Genomic DNA, 21182 nt, shown 5'->3' with positions numbered 1-21182 from the left:
TGGTGCATATTGTAAAACATTTAAAATAAATAAGGTTATGTTATTTGTTACAGGTGCGGACGCTATTTGTCAGCGGGTTACCCATGGATGCAAAACCACGCGAGCTTTATTTACTATTTCGAGCATATGAGGTGAGTGATTCATATCTGTGGCCTTATTCCACTAAACATTTAAGGTGCAACGGGGCAATTTGGCTGCGGGGTAATTTCAACTAATCAAAATATCTTCCATATTTTACATCATTAACTAGAGTCTCACACCACACACAACACATCTTTTTCGCTATCTGGACATATATGTCACTCTAGGTAATAATGTAAAACATGGAAGATATTTCGATTAGTTGAAATTATCCCGCAGTCGAAATAGACACGCTGCACCGTATCATATTTTTAACCGACTTCCATTTCATAGAAGGAGGAGGTTCTGTATTCGGTTGTGGCTATTTTTTTTTTTTCTATGTACGTTCACCGATTACTCCGACATCCGTAGTCCGATTTGAGTAATTCTTTTTTTGTTTGAAAGGAGCTACCTCCGAGTTGGTCCCATTTTAATTTGGTTCTGTTCTGATGATGGGATCCATGAGGAATTGAGGGAACTCCTCAATTTTTAAAGGCACATGCATGGTGATTTGGGTGTTTTCATAAGCAACTCGAGCATTTTCTTCCGAAAACCACCACTTTGATGAAGTAGACCTGATGATGATGATTGTTTTGATGATAATGATGATGATTTTTTAAATGTAGTATGTTGAGCGATTACTCCGGCACCTGTGATCCGATTTGAGTAATTCTTTTTTTGTTTGGAAGGAGTTGCCTCTAAGGTGTTTACGTATTATTTTTGGTTCTGTTCTGATGATGGGATCCATGAGGAATTGAGGGAACTCCTCAGTTTTTAAAGGCACGTGTAAAGTGATTTCGGTGTTTTCTAACATTTGCTTTCGAACACCGCCAATTTGATGTAGTGCAAGTGTAGCCTTACCACGAGTTTGACATTGACATATTCGCTAAGTTAGCGACGCTAATGTCTTCGAAACTTACTTTTTTTGCATCTCGCTCGCACTAATATGCGAGTACGAGCGAGATGCAAAGAAAGCTACGCTACACGCGCTAGCGAATAAATCGATGTCAAACTCTTGGTAAGCTGGTAAGGCTACTGATCGGGGGTTAGGGTTAGGAGTTAAGGAGTCGGGTAATGGTGGTTGAAGGGCTGCTGGTTCAGGGCCGAGGGGTACATGGATCAGGGGTTGATGCGCTGTGAGGTAGAGTGATCCGGGGGGTTGAGGGATTGGGTCAGTGGCGGGGCGGAGGATGGATTTAGTGTAGTGACAGGAATTATAATTTCCCAGTCGGACTCGAGAAAATTCCTGATTACATACCTATTTATTAAAGTAGGTACACGAATTTAGTGTTAATCATGATGTTGTTTTTCATTCATGCGTCGCGCTCTTAACAATGCGTTAAAACTAAAAATGGAAAAATAAAAACTTTTTACAAAAAAAAGAAAACCGACTTCAAAAAGGATGAAATAAAATATTATCCTTTTTAAGTCTATGCGTTACCAACTGATATGTTTGAAGTCGGTGCCAAGCCAAGTAGTAACAATACCCGTCAAAAATACTTAATCAGCTTTATGACTATAAATCCCATTAGAACTGTACTAATAACTATTATAAATATGTAAGTAATTCTGTCTGCCTCTTTGTCGCCTTTTCATAGCTAAACAACTGAACCGCTTTAAGTGAAATTTGGCAAGAAAGTAAATTCCTTGAATTGTTTTATATTTTGAAATGTAGTCCTCTGAATAAGGGACGGCAAATAACTTCAGTCCCAATCCCACGCTTGCGTGCCGACAAACATGGTACGAACTGTGGAAGGTTTGATCGTATGTTCTGAGGTGTGTTCTTAGGTACAGTCGACGTCAAAGATATGTTTACACTTTTGCACCTTACTCCTTTGTAATAAGGTAAACATATTTTAACGTCGACTGTACCTACAAAAAGTACGTTCATTGTCGTCGTGTAAGGCAATCCAACGTACATCCTTATCGAATCGCACCAAAATCATGGTATGCTTCAAAAGTTGGCTTGGCACCGACTTCAAACATATCAGTTGGTAACGCATAGACTTAAAAAGGATAATATTTTATTTCATCCTTTTTGAAGTCGGTTTTCTTTTTTTTGTAAAAAGTTTTTATATATATTCTTAATACACTACGCAATGATATATCATGCTTATAAATACGCTATAACGCATAATAAGTACCTAACTGCTACAGTAATACAGCCTAGGCCCAAAGATTTTAGCAACTATACATGTCATAATTCAGTTTAATACGATACCTACTTAATAATAATTGCTTATAATATCGGAATCACTGGTTTTATTTCGAGTGTCTCTTCAGCTGTTTTAGTTTTTATATGTTACTAATAATAGAAGACTTTTAATAAGTATTCCTTCCTACTTTTGTAGTTGTACAGAAAATGTATTTTAATACTCTATGTAAAAGTTATTAAGGCAAAAAATGTTCTCAATACTTTTAACTATGATTAGTTTAACTATGACACTCAACACTATACGTATATGTAATAAAATCACCCCTGTATCTGTATAATACATTCAGGAAAGGCCATTTACTAAAAGTTGCCTAACTAGCACGCGTGATTATTTCTGTAAACCAAAGGCTCTTTGTTACTCTATACTATGTGTATTCTAAGAGCGAAGAGGGCAGGACATCATTGACGTCAATAGATATACAATGACTTTCCAAACTTTAAACCCAAAGGGTCTACCCTTTTCTCCATCACGAATGACGGAGTTACGGAGTTATTGTACCTACAGGTACAATTTTGAATAGGTACTCTCACCAAACTGTCAAGGTGAACATGCTAAACATATCGTGCTTCTATATTTTCTATTTCAACTCAAAGTAATTTTACGAAAAGCATTTAAATCGGAACACTATTACCTCCGAACATCAAACGTGCTCAGTACACGCAAACCACTTTCATAAGGAATCGATGATACGAGAAACTCCAGAAGACGTCCAAATATTTACTGTTAGAGAAAATAAAGCGGAAAGCAACATGGCTTACCGTCACGCGACGCAGATCTCGACTCGGATTACTGCGTCGTAAATATCAAATGTCATGCTCCGATTCCTAATATTCGGATTGAATCGATTCAGTGTACCGATAAGGGGGATTACACTCGATTCTCGACTGGCACCGATGGCACCGCGAACATAAAGGTGCCTTAACTTAAACCAAGGCTCGTAGTTTGTGTGCATCGCGTGTTCGGCCCGTACCAGGCACCGAAACCTACTATTTTTCAACACTTTAGGGGTTTTTGTTGAATAGGATGGAACTATGACGTATTGGTAAAAGCATTAAAGTAATTTGGTAATGTAACGGCTAATGGATCCAAGCACGAGTAACGTGGCCTGGGCCACGGCGTAGGAATGTTAATAATGGTATGATGTTATAAACTAATTTCTTATTTCTTTTTTGCAGGGTTATGAAGGTTCTCTATTAAAAGTGACAAGCAAGAATGGAAAAACAGCATCGGTGGGTAGAAATATCTTTATTGATAAATTAGTGTTGATTCTAACTATAGAATATTATAATTACGGCGTATGTATGTTGCAGCCGGTCGGATTCGTCACGTTCCACACTCGGGCCGGCGCAGAGGCAGCTAAACAGGACCTTCAGGTTAGTATCGTCACATGCATAATATTTGATGTACCCAACATTTAATATTTAAGAATAAACCGAGTTATTTCTAAAGTTTCTCGTACTCGATACGAGTGTAAACCGTCTATACCGATCAGAAACTTTAGAAGTTGCTTATTGAGTTTCTCAATAGCTATTTTATACTATAGGCAAGAAGTAAATGGAAAAGTTTTACCTAACAATCGGGAGCTAAGAATGTTTAAATACCTACTAGCTGACAATGTAGGAGAAAACACAGTAACACTAGAAAAGAACCACACACAATGCCTTATAACAAGTATGAATGGCTTTCAAACACAGTAAGATGTTCTAACAACAAAAATATATCTGGAAAAGACTGAGATATAAGATTAGGAAACCTACTTAATTGCTGTTGTATATACTAAACAAATTGTAAGACGCACGGTGTTACTAAACCTCTTTCATCACATGCCTCAACACAGCCAACGAGCACTATAGATAATATCTCATTGTAGACTTGGAATAACATTTTCCTAACTCGAGTAACCGCATCGTAAGTTATGCTAAACCCATGCACATATCGAATAGACCACATCGGGCCATCAGTGGGCCGCGCTCGGCGCCGTGTGACCAATATTTAACGTGTAAATAAGCAAATGCATGTCACGGTTTGACAGGTTTTGATGTCACGTCCCGAGCACTGTGTTCCGTCACCCTGGCAGCAGGCGCGAATCTCTAGACATTTCCAATGTCCCGTCCTACTAAATTGTTAATTTTATAATTGCTTTAAAAAAATGGGTGTATATGTCCAATTGATTCACAGACAGTATAATATAAGTAAGCTGGGGGATATTGCAATTAGATTGTATTAGACACAATTGGCTGTCCTCATCCAAATGCAGTATCCTCTTCCCGATATACCGTGATGGGTGTCCTCGCCGCCGAGGGCACACGGTTAGGGAGCACGCGGCAACCGAGCCTTCCATCTTCATTATATCGGAGCGCCGCGCCGCTCGCGGCTGTTCACAGCAGGGCGTCCGATTCGACCCCGACATGCCGCAAACGATTCGGCTGGAGTTCGCTAAAAGCAACACGAAGGTCAGCAAGCCGAAGCCGGCAGTTGCCACCGCCGCGCCAGCTGCACACCCTGCATTGATGCACCCACTCACTGGACGTAAGTACCGCAGTACGCACACACCGCCCGGCGCTGCTCGACCCCACACACCTTCAGACCTCACTCGACCGCCCACTCTTTCATCGTTTCGCGATTCGTGATAACCCTACCCTGAAATACACTATCAATTACTGAAGCAAACTCGAGACCTTCTCAATTATTTTTAATTGTGACTTTAAAAATCCCTTCACAAGTGAACCGCCAGCACCTACAAATACGCAGCAGCTTACAATTCAGTATTTTTCTTTCACTTTAAAATTAGTGATCCAGTTTAAGTAATTATCTAGTTATTTTGGGGTGTCGAGCAAACGCCATGGGCAAGTATCTGTGATCGCTTACACGTACCACGCAAGGCCTAGCTCCGCGAAGCTCTTTCAAACAATCGATCTGTCGGTTTCTTAACACTACCACATGTTTTCATGATACTTTATGTAACAACATTCAACTGTGCAAGCCGTGAAAACATGTTGAACCTTAGTTCTCTTGATACTATTAATCCGAATCAATATTTTTGATCAGGGGCTGTTGCCTAGATGATATCGTATATCGTAAAATCGCCAACAAGTAACCATGTATCGCGATGACAGATTCGACGAAAGGTCTCGCTTCGTTTGGCGATTGTCATCTTGGCTGGCTCTCTGGTAATATGTATTACATTTACATGAATGTTTCAAAGGTTGATATAAAGTCGGTCGATTTTTTCAAGATTTCGTATTATGTATGTCGCGAATCTGGTGCTTCGGATTCAAGTATTTGGAGAACAAAGGCCGAGCGAGCACACTGTAAATAATGATTTTCCATAGTTAGTGAGACAGCTCGAGCTAATTGTTTTTTTACGGAGTTGTTTTTGTATTGGATAGTGACGTGGTACGATTGCGCAGACTTAGCGAGTCCGTTCTTCCCCGGCGGCGGGGAGCTGTGGCACCACCCGCTGGCGTACGGCGGCGAGCTGCCGACGCTCTCGCACGGGCTCGTGCACCCGGCCATCCACCCGCAGATGGCGCCTGTACGCTCCTACCTCTGACTAGCTGCCGCCGATAGGCCACACCACGTAAGTATCTTTTTCATGACCTCGGTATGTCTAAAAGTCAGTTATAATGCCCTTATACTTAGGCTCAAAGTAGTTTTTTGACAACACAATATTTTATAATGCCTATGTATTTTATACTAACAACAATGTTTGTCATTCTTAGTAGATTTTCTAAACTGTGAAATTTAACACATTCATTACCACTAAGTGCTACGGGTTACGCTCGTAGCGCGTAGCCACGGGTTCGCCGTATGTAGCGCGTAGTCGCTACGAACAGTGTACCCGACAGTCGGGTTCTTGGTGTTGAATGTGTTAAGGATTTCACTCACTACGCGGTTCTTGTAGTCGCGCTACGCCGTAGCGCGTAGCTGATACTTTTCTCTGTAGCGTTATGTTGAGATATCGCGTTTACTTATGGGAGTCTTTTCAGTCTTAACCGTATATACATATTATGGTTACAATTATAAACAGTGTTTTACGCAATGTTTTATAGGTGTCTATCCCTAGTTCTTGTATTAGCGTAGTTCTTGTACTACTAGTAAGTGTCACTGGGACTAATGTAATAACAGATTATAAATTTGATTTAGATTTGTTATAGATATGATCTATCATTAAGAGAATATCTATAACAAATCCAGATCAAATTTATAACCTGGAGGCGTACTTATTCTGATTGTAATAACAGGTTATTAATTTGATCTGGAATTGCTATGGATGTAACTTGTCAGTGAAAGTAATTAATTAGAATACGCCTCCTGTTATTAGAATTAGAATAAGGGCCAGTTGCACCAACCACATTTGACAGACTGATCAACGTCAGCCGGCGCGCCCCAGTGCTTTACTATGAAACTTTCCATGCATAAAAATTTTGCGAACTCTTTAATGATACGAACAGTTTGGTGCAACCGACCCTAAACCACTAGGAAGAGTAAATAAGTACTTGACCCTTGAAACGCTCGCCAGCTTCAATTAAATGTCAGTATTTGAACGGGCAGACCCCCCTGACGCTGGGCGCCTGCGTGCTACCGGCGCCGGCGCTGGGCTCGCCGGGCGCGGCCGTGCCGTCGCACGCGCAGCCGCCCGCGCACCCCGCGCACCCCACGCACCCCGCGCCTCCCTGCTCCACGCTGTTCGTCGCTAACCTCGGACAGTTTGTCTCCGAACATGAACTAAAGGAGATATTCAGCAGGTAAGCTTTATTTTTATATATACGAGAGGACCGAGCAAGGTTTGGTATGTTCAGCATCTTGCGTCATGGCGTTGTGCATATATTAAATTATATATATTCCTGCATTTTATTGCAAACGTTCACTGCATATCCTCATTGTGAAGACTTACTCCTTTATTCATAAACGTTTACTAAAGTTGACAAGTCGATAATAATCGTTTGTCCCTTTCCGTCGTTTTGGTATGATGGAAAGGTACAAACGATTATTATTGGCTTGTCAACTTTAGTAAAACGTTTATTAATAAGGGGGTTAGTAATACTGAACCGCAATCTTGTTAAGATGCTGAACAGCCATCGATGCCTATCCTATATGAATGTAAAATAAAGTTTAGACTGGAAGTATTATGAAAGCAGATATATAAACAGTACAAAAATGCGCCACACTCCTTATTTTCCTTCCTAATAGTTGAAGGAAGAATACGTGGATAGCACTGTCTGTAATATATACATACTACAATATTTAGTACTAAAATAAATAGAAAGTATTACCTTTTAATCTTCCAGTCCAAATCGCTACCTACTGTGAATGTCACGTGCATGAACACACACGATTAATGTTCAAATTAAAGTATTACTTAGTCCAAATGTGATGAATAATGATATGAATATATCATAATTAATTATGTCTATGTAATCTTCCACAGTGCATGTTTCACCGAAATCACAATGTCGTCCACGTATAAAATAATTAGGTCTTTTTTGTTTGTAAATTGTCTGACACGAACTATTGCGATGATATGTCGTTTCAGTGACGACTAATATTATTTTGCAATACATTTGTGTGAGAGTCATAGACAAATAAATAGTAAAATGTACAATGTGGTGGTAAATATTGTTGGCGTGATATCAACAGTACTTGACAATCTAATCCGTATAATTTGATATAGCTTTAGAGAGCCCCATCTTAAATGCTGATTAAAAAAATACGCTAACATAATTTCGCACCTCTTTGTTCGACTTACTATTATTTTGCCTATGGTCAGAACTAATGCCTGCACTCGTTCCACCCACCGAGCATGACAGTGTAATATCACTTGTATTGCTCCACACTATCACGACTAGTCATATAACTATCAGCACACCACACACACAAAGCCATTTACTTTCGTTTCCGATGTACTAGATTGCACTTTCACTGAAGTCACTATGTTGTCAGTTTATTTATTATAAAAATTTTAGCTAAAGATGATCAATGAAGTTGATGATATTGAATGTTTAAACATAATCTGATTAGGTTGCTTTAGAAAGTACCGTCTGTTATAAAAGTTGAAAAATTACAAAATCGGGTATGCTAGATGGCAAAGGCATAAGAATCCAGTATTTTTTTAAACCTTGTTATGGATCATGTACCTTAGCCAGGTTCTTGATCCTTCGGAATATAACACTCGAACACACGGATCAAGATTGACCAGCTGTAGATTGAATTAAAAAAAAAACGTTGTGGAAGCCATAACCGGGCACGACCAACAACACACACTTGTCAAATCCGGTGGGTGGCGTGAGCGGGCGCTTCTAAAGATAGTGGGTGACAGTTGCGCGGGATTCACGCGGCTGCGGCTGCTGACGGCTGGCGGCGGCAGCGGCCCGGTGGCCTTCGTCGACTTCGCTAGTCCCGCGGACGCGGCCGCCGCGCTCGCGCGGCTGCAGGGCGCGCTGCTTCTCAGCTCTGAGGGGGCCATCCATCTTGAGTACGCGCGGCACAAGATGGCACACAACGGCTGGATTCTCGCGCACGAAGTACGCACGCGCACTATGTTCACAATATTAGTAGGGTGCAGAACCTTCGACGTAATTTTATTATTACATTGTACCACCATTTTACGTTCATTAGTTTTTCCTTCATTAGAATTTGTAATGATCGCTACGGTAAGACGGTCACACAGGAAGGAACTGCACCTTAATATAGGCGTTTTTAATAATTTGGAACCCATTGAAATATTCACTAATTTGAATTTTAGATAAAACTGAATGGACATCTGATTTTAGGCTAACCTAAAGGTCCATTAAAGTTTAACTTTATCTACGTACAAACATATAATAATATGGGTTTCAAATATAATCGTCACTAATTTTTCACCTTGCACAACGCACAAAATGCTTGCTTAGTTTTAATAAAATCTATAATTTACTATGAGTTATATTTACTAATTATTTTGTTTTGTTTTTAATAATAACCATTTTTGTCGTTTACCAGGGAGCCAAAGGCGGAGAAGAGAGCGAACAGCATTAGCTCATTCGTTGCTCTCGGCACTTGACAACCAGCGAACTGAGGGGCGCGCAATCTTGATCCTCGACGCATCGGAACCGCGGGAGATGGAGCCTACTGCTACAACCAGTGTCAATACTACGGCTGCTAGGATCAAGATTCAACCGAAAACATCTTCTCGTAGGCTGTACAGAACCAGACAAACACACAAGCCCATCATTCCGTGTTAAATAATAGGTTTTGTTAGCCTACTCGTAGACGGCAATGCTCTCATCTCCTTATTGTTTTTCAAATCAGCGTCAGGGGTGTGGTGTCTTAATGTATACCAAAATTAGCACAAAGGGTTATTTTATTGCATTAATTTTAACATTCCAGTTTTATTGTTTACCGTTCATAATAAAAACATGTTTATAATTATTAATTTAAATGATTAGTTCTTGGTGTAAACTTTATTGTTTATTTATTGTCGATATTTTATTTTAAATGTGTAACATAAGATTTATTTACAACTTATTGCGAATTCGTTTCTGCAGGACCGATGCAAACATCTAAGAGGATTTATAATTATAGTGTAATAACAGAAATTAAACATTTTAGGATAAATCTCATTCGAATAAGCTAAAAACCAAAGGTGCCCTTCATAGAAAGATTACGTTTTGTTAAATAATATTTCAAGTTAAATGATTTAAAAAGAAGTTGTATTTAATAAATACGATGCTTTTGTTTTAGCCTCAATAATGTTAGCGTATTTAAATGAATTTCATAACTATTTCAAATTATATTTATCTAATACTTTCTTAGTAATTTTTATATTGTTCAATCACTCGTTAAAGCGCTGGCACTCTGGTGTTGGTCTTATGGTCCCTTCTTTCTGTAAATGGAGTTATCGGAATAATTATAAAGATTGAGTATACTCGGCGCGACTGGACAGGGACGCCCCTTGGTGCCGCTTGCTGTGGAGTGCGACTCGCTGCCGCGCCGGCCGCCGCGCCGCGCCGCGCCGCCGTCGCCACCGACACCGACACGCCCGCGCCGCTCCTCTCCCACCTGTCCCGTCTGTTCTCCACTTGTCACACACAAATATTCCTTTCTATGTGCCTTGCCTACGATTCCCTTATCCTTCGAAGTTTTTAATATTTTTACACTTCATGTTCTTGTTTGAGAGTTGGACTGAAGGGAAACGGGATATAACAGTAAAGCGGGGCGCGGTGCGACCGGCCGACGTCGGTTCAGTCTTGTTGCGAGAATTTAGCCTTGGCCTTATGAGAGTTAAATAACTTAAATGTAATCATTATACCTATTAATTAATTGTAATAATATATTAGTTGGCGCCGCGCGGGTGCGCCGACGCCGATTAGTGAAACAATTACTCTATCTGCATGCTTTGACGAGCTTTTTGGTAATAATCTAATTTTAAATGTAGTAGTTACTTTTATTGTGTAATCGTTAGGTCGATACCATAAATTTAGATAAGGGTATTTATTGTAGAAATTTTACATAGTTACATTACTATTTAATGAACGTTATTCATACATAATAATGAAACAATGTAATGAATTTTAAATTTACTGAAAGGTAAGGGTTAATCAAATGGAAGATTAATATATTTTTTATTTTTAGCTAGTTGACTATCGCATACAGAATACTAGTTACCTACTGAAATGTATCACCGGAGCCCGCTCCGAGCGCACGGGAGTGCGAGATAGCAATAAACCAAAAATGAAATCTTAATGTTATTTAGGTACCTATTAGTGACATATTCTGCTGATGTAAACATGTAAAAATTATATAAAAAAAAGTAAAAAAAATCCCTGCTTAGGCTATTGTAATAAGATATCGGAATATTGTTTTGTTTGACGTTGACGCGACGGAAATGGACGATTCACGACCCCGCCGGGCGAGCGCTTGGCGGGCGGAGGTTCCGCATGTGAATTCTTATGAAAATTTCTTAGTCAATATTTAATAGAAACCTTGTCAATTTTTGACTTAGCAAAATTTTATACGTTGTTTATAGTGACTGTAACTTCACAATGTACCGAGCGTCGTGACGTATAGACCAAAGATAAAGGATATACATAATTTTTAATACTAACCTCAGACCGTACCAAATTTGTATTTTATAGACAAACCTGTACTGGCAATAACGTTTTGCAACGTCGAGGACATGCGTCTTACGAGAAATTCGGTTGGACGATAAAAAAAACTTATCGTGTGGCTATTTATTATCAGATCAGTCAAAAAATAATAATCACTCTTTCACTAAATCTCGAATTCTTTAATATATTTATTCGTAATAAATTCATTGTCGGTTTTAATGATTAAGCTAAGTCAATGTTTACTTATTTATTTCGATTAATGCTAATTCGTAAGTAATTATGTAATAAATAATGTAGTGATCTCCCATACCTTCGGCGGTCGGCGGTCTCGGGAACAGACTTAAAAATACAACGAAAAGTTATTTATTTCTTTTCTGTTGTTAATTTTTTAGGTTTACTGGTGACGTTTTCGGTGTTATTATTATAGTAAACTTAAACGACAAGGCAAGTCACCAATAAACCTCAATAGTTTTGATTTGTCTACAACGCCTCCTGTCGCCATTTTGTGTAGAGTTGTTATAAACAAGATGGCGGCGGAGGTGGCGTGGACGCGAGGAGACGCCGCCGCCGCCATGATTCCGTCCAACAACCGTAGATAGCGCGTAAGAGACGTCCAGTGGCTGAGGACACGGCTACGTCACCTTTTGCGGGACTACTCGATACATATCATCGTGTAATATTAATGTGTAATTAGAGTAAAGAGCGGTTTCATAGAGACGTTTATTCTGTATCTTGTCTACTATTTATTACTTATAATGCAATCGGCTACATGTCACGCCAAATTCAAAATTTAACCGAATTCAGTTGTCAACATTAACGCTTGCAATTTCAGTTATATAACTATCTATTACAAATTTTAATTCAAACTTTTATATTGTATATATTTATTTAATCTTGCGGAATATACTATTTGAAATGAAAGATCGAAAATATTCTTACAACGTTATTTTGTAAACGTTTACTGTGAAATCGAAAAGATGGTATTCGGATCATCGTTATTAGGCATCCGCGAGGGCGAGAGCGTGACATTGGCCCGCATGTGATAGGGTAGAGTAGGGGTGGTAGCAGCGCCTTGCAACTTAGGTTAAGTGAAGCGGTAACACACAAACGCCGTGCATCGGAAACATATCAATTCTGTGCCCCTAATAAATTTAGTTAAATACTAATAATCTAAGAGATACATATGAATAGAATAAAGCAACAAAATAGATGTTTTGAGTATCAAATACTGAGTGTTGTTTTCGTACGTTAAAGTAATGTTGTCGACTAGATTGTGTTTCGACGTGACTCACAGAATAGTACCCGAGTAGTGGCGCGCAAGTTTCGATTAGTTTTGGTTTTACCGCTATTATAGATTTTAAATGTTATTGTTATTTTAAAGTAATAATTATGGCTTAATTACCAAATTATTTTTAACACTTGGCTTCAGATTCAGTATTATAATGTCCTTGTTTTAACGGTGGCAGGAGTAGGATGCCACTGAAACTTATTTGTATATTGAGCAAAATAAACAATACAAACTATATAGCTAAGTAATTAATTGTTAGATTTGTGTGACTTGAATCATTTAAATGCTTTTAGAGCAGAATGGTAAGGTGTTATTGTGGTTAAAGAAAAAAAACATAATGACATTGTAAAAATAGTGATAACTATAGCTTAATTATAATTATTATAACTTTTATAGATGTTCATTGATTTCTTTTCTTACTTCATGGAGTATTGTGGCATTGGAGACGTCATTGTTAATTCAAATAAATTTGAGCTCATCCTCAATCGAAGTTTTTATTCAACGGTACCCCGCTTTGGATTCATGTCGGCGGCAGCCTAATATAATACCATTCATGAATTCTTAACCTGCGCTCTAGAGCCGAGCCAATATCATTTTAACGCTCTTTCATGAGAAGAATTATGTCCTTTGAGTACCTAAATTACGACGTTTATTCGTTGGAACATTTAAAAAGGAATACATATTTTGTTATTTTACTTGAAAGTCTTGTAATCAGAATAGTACTAAATCTTAGGTAGGTACCTAATTTAGGATAACTCAGATTAGATATAAATGACAGTTGAGCTTTTAAAATTTGCTTTGTAGACGTAAATGCTTACTGCTGCCATCTGTAAACCTGATTTACAAGAGTAAAATTCAATGTTTCTTATTCTTGCGGTTTTTACAGAAACGTCAAACTAAATTAGTTTTACAGACTGCAGAAAAAACTATCAGTGAAAATGCTAGGATATTTCATTATTTCATTGACTAGGTATTGATAAACTTATGGCGGTGTTGTATTTCTGTTATTAAATTAGTTTTAAAGCATTATAGGGTCCAAAGATTGGGAATAAACAATATTAAAAAATAAACTTCTGTTTGTTTATTTCACGACGCTGTTGTACAAGTAGCTTCAACTTCATACTCGTATTATCCCTTTTTTGTTCCGAAATTATGATTAGTTATTTTAGTATAAACTTAAAACGCATCTAGCAACATTTATAAATTAATCCTTTTCCTTTTTTTATGATTTCTGTATTACCATTCGATTATTTCAACCATTTGAGTGGCAGATGGTTTTGATTTCTACTTGTAATTCCTTATATTAATCATAAAGAAAAAGTACAGTCAAAGAATATAATTTCCTACACATTTTGTACTTTGTCACGATGACAATAGTATGAGGTCTAGGGACTTACGGTACGAAATGGGTCGGAAATTAAATTATTTGACTGTACTACATGTACTGTAGGTAAAGTACCTATATATTACAAGTAGGTATAATACGATTGGGTAGCGTCTTTGAAATATCGACTTCACTTTGTTTTTGTTAATATAGAAAATCAAAGGGTTTCATTTAATACCTTCCATAATTAAAAAATCGCCTATAGGTAATACCTATACAGGTCTACATAGGTCACTAGATAATTTTTGCAATGAACAAATATGAAACAAAGAGGTGGAGGCATTGTCATATTTGTCTATGGCAAAACTTATCTAGTGACCTTAATAGAACAGACACACACTTCTTTCTTAAGGTGTGAAATTTTTCGTAGTTGGAAAATAACTTCCTAAGTGCCTTGTCAAGAATTATAAAAGTTATAAATTACGAATACTTTTATCCCGGACTATGTTTAGCAAGTTTGTGCCAATAAATAAATGAGTAGGGAAGTTTTGGCAAGTCTCTTGGAGACCATCGCTTAAACAACTCCGAGGTTGATAGACAATTTGAAGCTAAGTCAAGTTTGCGGGTAAATAATATATGAGAATAAACCTCTGTTGGGACCTTGCATTTTAGTGTACAGTCGACGTCAAAGATATGTTTACACTTTTGCACCTTATTCCGTTGCAATAAGATGCAAAAGTGTAAACATATCTTTGACGTCGACTGTACTAAAAATACTTAAGTGGAAGTGACAGTCACACGAAAACTTATGACTTTAAAACAAGTGTTAGTCAATTTCTTAAAATCTTTTTTAGATTAGAATAGAAGCTGAAAAGAGATTTCAGCTCGATGTAAGACTCAAGTTTTCATGGTCTTCAGGTGTACCTACATGTCTATTTTTTAAACGAAGAAAAACAACAGGAGTCAACGGATAAGGTTAAGTATTAACCTTTTAACCGCCAGCAATTTTTGATCGAGCGTGCTCGTGTCGCCACCGACAGTAATTGTACCACGCAGAGTAAGGTTGGCATAGTTACGGGAGTTATAAATGTGCTGTAAAAACCAAATCAGATCTTTGTCTTATTTATCAGACTGTGGCGAAATGAGCTGGATATGTAATGTCTTATAATATATCAGACTCTGGCGGTTAAAGGGTTAAATTAGATAAAAATGTTATATTATATTACATTTATAAAAATGTTATGTAGGTTAATAACTGGTAAGTAATAGTACATTACTACAGAGGCCGGGACAAAAGGGGTTGCCGGCCGAAGACATATAGACGGCCGAGCGAAGCGAGGCCGGATAGGTCTGAGCGCGGGCAACCCCATTTCCCGCCGAGGTATGTATAGTGCTTTTCTCAAACATGCAATGAAATAAATAAAATAAAAAATCCACGAAACCCAAGTTTTATTTATAGAAAAAACTAAAAGTAAACTACACCCAAAATATAACCAACACGTACCTATATCATTATCACGCGTATGTTTTACACGAGTCGTGTATTTTTACTACCCGTATATTTTCATGTATCTTTGATTTTTTCGCCTTGTATCCGTCTGACTGTCGTTTTCGTCACAAAGGTTTACATAGTCTTTCATGTTGATATCATGTTTCACATACATCGTTGCTTTATGCATGGGGTAAATAAGTATAATTTCCAGTGTTGACGAATTTGTAGTTACATTCATTTAAAATATGTCACAAAACTGTTTCTAATAAACTGTAAGCCATTTTTCTTAGTTTCTCAAAGAATAAAATTGCCATAAGCAACCATATACATACTTCGTCTTTGACTTAGCGGCAGAGGCAGCAAGTTATTTAAAATCAATTCTGCTTACGCTGCCAATTCCAACACATACGATTACAATTAATATTAATTTCATTATTTCGTCGGAACTCATATTAAAGTCAAAAAATCAACAACGCACCATAAATCCAATAAAACAGAATGAATATTTTTCAACTTTACCTCCATAACAATTAAAAAAAATCATTACGCGTGTTTGAGTAGACCTTTTTACCGCTAACGTTTAGATGAAATATTTCAAAGATTTTTATTTGTGTAGTTAAATTTATAATTTAAAATTATAGAATGTATTATTTATTAAGTTCATGTTGATTTTATACAAATAAAACTGCAAATTATAGCAAACATTGTTTTTTGTTTTTTTTTATAGGCGTAGTGGCAGAGTGTCATTACGAACCATAAAGCAATAACTGCCTCTAGTTTTTTTTAATGGATGAATGCCACGATGCTGTGTCACAAATATCTGTGAAATGAAAATTAAAAAAGAGGACTTTGCCGGCCTAGGCCTGCAAGATGTGTATGAAATTCCATTAACGACCTTTTGTCCTAGCCGCACCTGAAACGTCATACTTCGCAGCCTATTATAAGGAACATAACATCAATATTTCATTGCATGTTTGAGAAAATAAACGTTACGTTAACGTATGTTACTTATATGTTTGTGTTATGCTACTGTGAGAAATTGTTTTTAGAATACGTTAAAACGTTAAACGTTATTTCTAGTGCCGATGCCGTTATGACCTAGCTCTTTTTTATACAACAACAATAGTCAAAGGTGATCTATTTATAGCCCCTAATTGGCTTAAAGAAACTTTGTACTTTCTAAACTAGCTAATAAAATCAATTGCTTCAAAAGCTACTCATTATTGCATTACGTCAGACTATCTCGCTGCTCTTGAGATACCCGTCCCATCTCAAGTACAAGATTGAAGCAGACTTAGATGGAGTTTGAATAGAAAGCCTTTCATGTCGCCGTGTGCCTGCTATACGGTCACAATTTAAAATTTTTAAGTTTCTGGATTATTGCAGATTCGTATTCAAAATTGTTCAATTTACGACCTTATTTCGAGAGCCATAGCAAAAAAGGTCTTTAAGAGCCTTTTTCTCACAAGTGGCCTTATGGATTTGACCATAAATTGTCTGACGATTCCCTGCAATACAGCCACTTGCCAGTCTGCCGCCTGTTCCCGCGGCGTTCGCACGTGAACTGAGGGGCTACCGCGAACCACGTTCGACGTGTTGCCTTCCTGTCACACTTACCTACGAATTTACAAGTGCGACAAAGAGGCAACACGTCGAACGGGGTTCGCGGTAGGCCCTCAGACGGCCCTTTTGAGTTGTGGCTATATAGCACACGTTTTAAATGAAGCTTTTGAGTTGCGTCCTAGAAAATAATAATTCGTTGAGTTACACATATTATCGCGTACAGTGATCTTGTTACCATCAAAGTTGATAAAATAAAGGGATTTTAACTATTTTGGTTTTTTTATTTATATTTGCATGGTAACCTTTATCCAATAATTTTGTGTTTAAATTTGGCCGCATCCCAAAATCTTTAAAAAACGTTTCTGCAATACGGCCACAACTCTAAATACCTGTCTTTAGAGCCTTGTGTCTTAAAAAATATACATTTCTTTTAAAAAGTGGCGTGGTCATAAGGAGGGTTATATCATTCTGAGTAAAAAAAGCTAAATTTTAAATTCATAGACCTAAAACTAAAGGAGTAAGATCCTATTAAACACCCTAAACTATACTCTCACAACTTTGAGACGCGATTTCTCGAAAAAACGGTTTTTTGAGATGTGGCAGTGTAGCAGGCACACGGCGATGTATACTGAATACCGCACAACGCGCTAACTTGATAGGGTAGTACTGAGTATTATAGCCAGTTTAACGACTTAGTATTCTGTTTTCAATACAGACGTATAATTGTATAAAATACATTGGAAATAATGTTAAGACATAGGAAATAATAGAGTTCTTAAAACGCAAAGCTATCGGAGCGGATATTATCTACTAGTAACTGAAGGTGTAACTTCTTGCAAAATAATGTATGCCATTGTATGTATGTATGTATATATATATATATATATATATATATATATATATATATATATATATATATACATTTTAAAGTTAGTAGTGTGTACGCGGTTTTAGGTACTATAAATGAATTGAAATAAATATCTTAAACCGTTATATGTAATTTGGCTACAATAGGTATTACGATTCACGAAATGCATTCCACCATGTGTACTAAAAATAGGTAAGAAGGTAAATACTCGTAAGTTGGAGCAAAGAAGTTAGACTTTAGGTTTTTACTGCTTTGTAGTTATATTGTGTGGAAAGTGGAACTAGCAAGTCATATGCGCGGTGCTTAGCCACAGGGGAGCAGGTAATTATATATTTAGTCAGTTAAACTTACTGTGAGCTTGTGAAACTTACTCGCAACAATTAGTTTGAAAATCATGTGATCATATCGTTAATATCACAATAGTTGAAAGGGGAGTGATACGTACGTTGATATGTTGAAGTCTGACGAGGTGTAGTAATAGGTACTCGTACCTTATGCGAGTTACAAGTATGTACCTATTTATATAGATACAATACAAACAATATTCCGAGGCAGATTCAGTAATAGTACTGAAACAATATTCCGAATACTAACTAGTAGGTACTATTCCTGAATCTGCCTCGGAATATTATTATTGTACTTACATTGTACAATGGAGTGTCAAGTTTACATTGTACGAAGATAGACCTTAGTATTCGTACTTTTTTTTTTGTCTCTCTAATGAAAAAAAAGTTTATTTCATAGGAAAAAGGCAGCAGAAAGACAAATAAATAATTCGTACTAAGTGTAACACGATTTTCGATTCGATAACTTTATACCGACAATAAAAACAAGTGGGTTCTACATGTTCGAGTTTTTTGTCTACGTAAAGGTAGGTTCATGTGGAAAGTGAACTCCGTCATCCGATTTCAGTACCTACCTACCTAACTAACCTAAGTTAGATTTAAATTTGTACACACAAGACTCGCTGTCTTACCTACGCACGACTCTCAGTTCTCATTAGGAGCACCAAGTTTATCACTCGTCAAAAAACTCTTAAACGCAGTGTTTTAACAGTTTTACGGCATCTCATTACCCGGGCTATGGCCCCCATGGGCGCAAACTTTACCAACTTTGCCCTACTTGCCCCACTGCGAGCATTGGGATAGTTTGCGGCACTTTAATTAACTCGTATTTAATGCACGCGTGACATGTTTATCTGGCTAAGGTGACCGCATTCAACTTTGCCTTTCGTCATCACACAGTTTAATTGATTATGGACCTTGTGAAGTTAACACATAGTCGGCTTTCGCTAGCATACTTTGACAAATAGACATAAAGATGATTACTACTATTATTACTAGGGAGTTTACGGCCCATTGGCGGTCGTCAAATATGTAAATTCCTACAAGTAACAAGATGTAAAGGTCGACGACCGGTCTGGCCTAGTGCTGCTAGTGGGTAGTGACCCTGCCTATGAAGCCGATGGTCCCGGGTTCGAATCCTGGTAAGGGCATTTATTTGTATGATGATACAGATATTTGTTCCTTAGTCATGGTTGTTTTCTATGTATTTAAGTATTTATTATTTCTATTAATTTAGTATAATTTTAGTTCATAAGTTTTTATACAACATTTATATTGATTCAATAAAGTATTTATATATGTATTACATATATCGTTGTCTGAGTACCCACAACACAAGCCTTCTTGAGCTTACCGTGGGGCTTAGTCAATTTGTGTAAAAATGTCCTATAATATACCTAATATAAAATATAAAGGTAGATTAAAGCAATATTTATTAAGTTATAAAGCATGTACATGTGTACGAGCCCAAAAAAAATGTGATGTCAAAATCAGTATAGTATTTTGTATTTTTGAATACGCTCCCAGATTAACATTACAAAACAAAGTCATGCAGGCTCGGCTTAGTAAAGTAAACGGACAAAATAAAAGAGCTTACCTATTACCAAACCATTAAGGATTTGTTCCAAATCGCCCCCGACAACATAAGTCCATGCGACAACGTTATTTATATACAATCGAATGTTCGGAATCCACGTTAAACAGAAACGTTGATCCGTAAATCGGGGATCTTTCGATCGCTTCGACATGTGAGAGACATATCCCAGATGTTTCTGAAACGTTGCCACATCAAAGACGTAACCACTCTCATATCGGATTATTTCTAGGAAAATTTATTTCATTGATTCTGAAGAATTCTTGGCGTTTGAATGGCTTGGTCTGGTTTTGGATAGCGAAAAATGTTGAGGAATTAATGCTTGTTTACATAAATGAAGGTGTTTAGGATAAATATAGATTAGTTTACGTAGGTATCGATCGTATTTTGTAACCAGAGAACTTAATATTAAAAACGTGTATCATATAGGACCTGCAATTAAATACAGCATATTCAATACCGTAAAACCAGGTAATATATAGTCCTATAATACAACTATGGTCCAGTTTTTAACGATGATTATCAACGAGCCCTATACGTGTAGATATAGGTTAACGACAACTTGATATTTTATTTCGAGTAAAAAACCGTTTAGGTAAATAGGTACAGGATCGTCTTCAAAAATAAACTTCACTTAAAACACCTTAAAGAAACACTATGTCTAGAAATCTACTTTGCCGTTGCATTGTGCATTTATTTATTAAACGACTTTATTATTCACTTTGTTGTGAGCTCAGCCATGATTTAATCTTCCCAACTCGATCATAAAGCTACAACGCTGCAGACCTCATAAATACGACGTAATATCTGACGCAAGACGCAAGACCTGGCAAAAGAATACCGCTGTAAACTGGACTTATAAAATGAAATAGCAACAATAACTTAGTAAGGCGAAGAGATAAAAAGTTGGCCAAGAACAGGCCACACGTGTGCTGTCCTACTACTTTTATTAGTTTCAGATCGGGCGCCGTCGTAAAACGTTGCCTTAGATTTAGGGCTACGGTCGCTGAACAAAATGCTACATGAAAAATGTGAACATAATAATGTTTAAGTATTTAGTATAAAATCTGAGGTCAGTTAGAAATAATTCTGAAGTTATGGAAGACAGTAGCTTATTTGAAAACAACTATAATTTTGTAATATAATTTTCATATCTCATGCTCTGAAAGTGGGTCGTTGTTGTTCTAAAAGGAGCGCAGAAAGTGATACGTTTATGCTCTAGTGCAGAAAAGTGGTGTACTCCTCTGCGTCCCCGTCCCACGAACAACTGGGTGAAAACAAAAT

General features: G+C 37.3%; 1 protein-coding gene across 1 annotated transcript in view; it reads left to right on the top strand.

Moving 5' to 3' along the window:
• LOC134668163 (protein couch potato) overlaps window positions 1–13198 on the top strand; it is a 209517-nt gene extending 196319 nt beyond the window's left edge. Inside the window, 8 exon segments of the mRNA XM_063525680.1 lie at window positions 54–131; window positions 3512–3565; window positions 3647–3709; window positions 4721–4865; window positions 5747–5916; window positions 6891–7084; window positions 8656–8860; window positions 9318–13198. Coding sequence (XP_063381750.1) covers window positions 54–131; window positions 3512–3565; window positions 3647–3709; window positions 4721–4865; window positions 5747–5916; window positions 6891–7084; window positions 8656–8860; window positions 9318–9353 — 945 coding nt within the window. The 3' untranslated portion in view covers window positions 9354–13198.
• The last annotated feature ends 7984 nt before the right edge of the window (window positions 13199–21182 follow it).

The sequence above is a fragment of the Cydia fagiglandana genome, chromosome 10 (genome assembly GCF_963556715.1).
Source record: "Cydia fagiglandana chromosome 10, ilCydFagi1.1, whole genome shotgun sequence".
Lineage (NCBI taxonomy): Eukaryota > Metazoa > Arthropoda > Insecta > Lepidoptera > Tortricidae > Cydia > Cydia fagiglandana.
The sequence above is the reverse complement of the archived record's forward strand: the minus strand, read 5'-3'. Positions and strand labels throughout refer to the sequence as shown.